The 4,339-nt window shown below is 35.0% G+C and overlaps 2 protein-coding genes across 2 annotated transcripts; both read right to left on the reverse strand.

Annotated features, from left to right (window-relative positions):
• Positions 1-304: 304 nt before the first annotated feature.
• Positions 305-3,116, reverse strand: LOTGIDRAFT_176608 (hypothetical protein; the record flags this gene model as incomplete). Its single annotated transcript, XM_009054758.1, has 7 exons — positions 305-416; positions 792-1,024; positions 1,452-1,593; positions 2,014-2,094; positions 2,237-2,342; positions 2,650-2,886; positions 3,019-3,116. Coding segments are annotated over 7 exons (1,009 nt in total), but the record flags the coding sequence as incomplete, so codon positions are not given.
• A 354-nt stretch (positions 3,117-3,470) lies between these two features.
• LOTGIDRAFT_147305 (hypothetical protein) lies at positions 3,471-3,764 on the reverse strand (the record flags this gene model as incomplete). Its single annotated transcript, XM_009054759.1, has 1 exon — positions 3,471-3,764. A coding segment is annotated over one exon (294 nt), but the record flags the coding sequence as incomplete, so codon positions are not given.
• Between the last annotated feature and the right edge of the window lie 575 nt (positions 3,765-4,339).

The raw sequence follows: 4,339 nt of genomic DNA on the forward strand, positions 1-4,339 counted from the left end.
CTATGTGGACTCTCTGACAGAGGTGTCAAGTTGACAAACCTAAATACCCCAAAAAAGTTATATTGAAAGGATGCCAGGCATACAAACCTAAATACCAAGTAATTAGTAAACATTGTTAGCTATGTGGATGCTCTAAACAAATTTTAAATATGAAAAACCCAGAATATTTTCGGAAAAGCAAATTAAGTTAAGATGGTGAAGTAAGGCTTGTTGTATTGGCAAAAATTGAAATATTTATGTTAATGAAAATGTTTAAAATCTGTTTAACCAATCAGAATACTTTATAAAATCACATGATACTTACCAACCATATAACTAGGATGTTCCATGTTGATGGAGTAAAATTTTTCTGTTCCAACTAAAGCTGTATATTCTGTTATACATACACAACTACATGGCTCTGTACTGGGAAATTCCTAAAAACAAATAGTTCAAATTCTGTCTCAGCTTGATGGGAAATTGTTGATGGATTTTTATTTATTGTTTCTAAATAGCTATAACTGGATATCTACTGGACTGGCAAGTCTTAAAATGATTAATTAAGTCAACACTCAGAAGCCATAGCAATGATAACAGATATTGCCAAAATACATGTACTGTATAACCAATTAATTACCAAACCCTTACCAGGAGTGTTTGAGTCTAACTGAAGGAATAATAATATATACATGTTGTTCTATTTGTCTATTATTATGTATGCTAGATAAAGATTTCGGTATGTGAAAAAAAATTGCTAAAATTAGAGGAAGAAATAGTATATCCATAATAGCTTTTATTTTCTAAAAATTTACCTTTCTCAAACAGAACATGGCCAAACTAGGATTAAATTTCATGAGGACTACTTTTTTAGGCATTCCTACGCAGAGATAGGTGGCGTCGTCCCACATGCCAACATCAAACACTGTACAACTCTGAATACCATCAACATGTTTAAACGGAACTGGAATCGTTTCTGGTGTGGTAGCCTGGGAAACTCGGCATTTTATTATATTTTTTTCTATCATTATTAATTTTCTGTCTTGACCTGTTGATAAAATATAAATAAAAGGCATGTTGTCTTCTAAATATTTTATTCACCAGCTGATAGAGCTATTTTTCACCTTGAGTTCTATAGCACAGTAGGTTAGAGCATTAGTTCTTAACATGACGTCATGTGCGAAGTTATATGTCAAGCAATTGGTGGCTGTGGTTTCTGATCTTGATCAACGTGTGATAGTCTTGGTCCTGGCCAAGAACCTGCTGGTAGCAATGATCCTTAACTATGAACTTTGTTGTTGTTACCCTTGTATAATATAGTTGTTTCTTTCTTTGTCATTCCTATCTCTTATCAGAATTAATGTCCAAATTCAAGTAATTTCAAATTACATCCTACTGTGCTGTGCCTTATTAGACAAATGAAATGAAATGGGAGTTTTAAATCCCACATGTAGAATTAGAAATTTGTGTCGAACCTGTGATACAAACAACTAAACCCAGACCAGAGGCTTGAGATATCTGATGTATACTGGATATTCCTGTCAGCTGTATCAGCTCATTTGTTTTATCTTGAATAGTCAACGCAAATAACCCCTCTTCAGCTCCCAGTAATACTAGCTGTAACATAAACAATGTTATATTTAGAGGGCAGGGCAGGGCAGGGCAGGGCAGGGCAGGGCAGGGCAGGGCAGGGCAGGGCAGGGCAGGGCAGGGCAGGGCAGGGCAGGGCAGGGCAGGGCAGGGCAGGGCAGGGCAGGGCAGGGCAGAGCAGGCAGTAATACTAGCTGTAAAATAAATAATCATATAGAATAATGATTTGTGAGCTGAAAAGATAGCTTTTAACTGTCACATCTTGCATACAATGCCTCAGTTTATTGAGAATTTCAAAGCAAGTTGATGCATTTTCCATATCAGCCCCTCTGAACTGCATCAATGAGCCAACCAAGTTGAAAAATACGAAAGTATCATAATGACCAAAGCCAAAAGCCAATACAAGTTAGTAAGCAAAAAAAGGATAAGAAATATTACTATAGTTACCTGTTTTGACAGGACTAAAGAACAGTTGAACTCTTTTCTATCTGAACAGGACATAGACAGGATAGTATTCATCTGTAGTCTCTGTGAAATAAAATAATATATTTGGGTAAAATCAATTTCTAAATGGTATGAGGTATGTTTAACTCCATATCTTTACTTCAGAAGGCAATGTATTGACTAAATCCCTTTAGATTCAATAAAACTATTTTATAATATAACTTACATTTCGACGGAAGACCTCTCCTCTATGAGCTGTTTTTATAGCTGCCTCTAAAGAAGCTACCCAGCGCTGTTTCTCACTAAAATTTGTGGTCATTAGGTAGATCATTCTAAAAATCAGAATTTTATAAACTATCAGGAATATATCTTAGAAATGTAAAAATTTTTGGGCAACGCTATGCAGTGTACAATGGTTAAAATTTGTAAGACAGGGCATGAGCCCACTCTTTTTTAATTTTCAGCTGTTGACTTACGGATCTAAAACATAGTTAGTAGTGTACAAGGCTGTGGTTCACTGTCCCAGAACTACTAAACCCTTAATCCAGACAATGCTTAAGTTAACTTAATTTTCCATGTTTTACACATCAGCCCCATCTGTGATAAGCAGTTTATTGAAACAATGAAATAATAACAAACCTTCCTGGCCAGCAAGTAGTTCTAGGATCCTGATCCAACCTCATAACAAACGGTAAATCTGAGGCTGCAGTTCCTGAAAGTTCTGAGTAGGTCACGGCGCTGTGTACTGTAACATACCCATCCATAGGACTAAGTTCGAACATATCTACTGGGTTGGCATCATTACACTCTTTATATAACATTAATAATGTTCCCTCTAACTGGGCCCAACGTTTCTCCCAACCAGCTTTTCCTGTTCTATAAATAGAAATTATATTCCAGTTTATTCAATACGAATATATCATACTCTCATACTCCAATCTTATTGGTCCAGATTGAAATCTTCAACCAATCCTAGTACTCTAATATCAATAACTAATAATAAACTACCTTGGAACATTCAGCCAGCCTTCCATCTTGATAGAGATATCATCATCATCAGTAGACGATTCAACACCTTCATCAATATTATTAACCTTGTTCATCATGTCTGTAAAATGTTGGACGTATTCTGTTGGTAGACCACACGTTGACGGGACAGACGACACACATTTCGGATGACATGTTAAATTACATTCTGAAATTAACAACAGCAAATATTTCATGAGATTTGAAAGATTCAACTAGAATCATTCTTGAGATGATATAATCTAGAAGAAAGGATCTTCATTTTGTTAGTTGATGTCAGGTTGTTTGCCAATTGCATGAGTTTAACATATTGAATGTCTGGTATGATTAATATTCAGACAACTAGCTGAAATTCAGCTCTACTAGCTAAAAAAAAAACTCTAATTATTTAGTGTACTATACAGAAACTGAAATGGAGCTCTACTAGAAAAAAGCTAAAATTGAGCTCTATTAGCTAATAAAGTAAATAGCTGAAATTGAGCTCTACTAGCTAGTAAAGCAAAAAGGTGAAATCGAGCTCTACTAGCTAGTAAAGCAAATATCTGAAATTGAGATCTACTAGATAGTAAAGCAAAAAGCTGAAATTGAGCTCTACTTGCTAGTAAAGCAAAAAGCCGAAATTGAGATCTACTAGCTAGTGAAGCAAATATCTGAAATTGAGCTCTAATAGCTAGTAAAGCAAATAGCTGAAATTGAGATCTACTAGATAGTAAAGCAAATATCTGAAATTGAGCTCTAATAGCTAGTAAAGCAAATATCTGAAATTGAGATCTACTAGCTAGTAAAGCAAATATCTGAAATTGAGCTCTACTAGCTAGTAAAGCAAAAAGCCGAAATTGAGATCTACTAGCTAGTGAAGCAAAAAAGGTGAAATCGAGCTCTACTAGCTAGTAAAGCAAATATCTGAAATTGAGATCTACTAGATAGTAAAGCAAAAAGCTGAAATTGGGCTCTACTTGCTAGTAAAGCAAAAAGCTGAAATTGAGCTCTACTTGCTAGTAAAGCAAAAAGCCGAAATTGAGATCTACTAGCTAGTAAAGCAAAAAAGGTGAAATCGAGCTCTACTAGCTAGTAAAGCAAATATCTGAAATTGAGATCTACTAGATAGTAAAGCAAACAGCTGAAATTGGGCTCTACTTGCTAGTAAAGCAAAAAGCCGAAATTGAGATCTACTAGCTAGTGAAGCAAATATCTGAAATTGAGCTCTAATAGCTAGTAAAGCAAATAGCTGAAATTGAGATCTACTAGCTAGTAAAGCAAATATCTGAAATTGAGCTCTAATAGCTAGTAAAGCAAATATCTA

The sequence above is a fragment of the Lottia gigantea genome (genome assembly GCF_000327385.1).
Source record: "Lottia gigantea unplaced genomic scaffold LOTGIsca_2232, whole genome shotgun sequence".
Lineage (NCBI taxonomy): Eukaryota > Metazoa > Mollusca > Gastropoda > Lottiidae > Lottia > Lottia gigantea.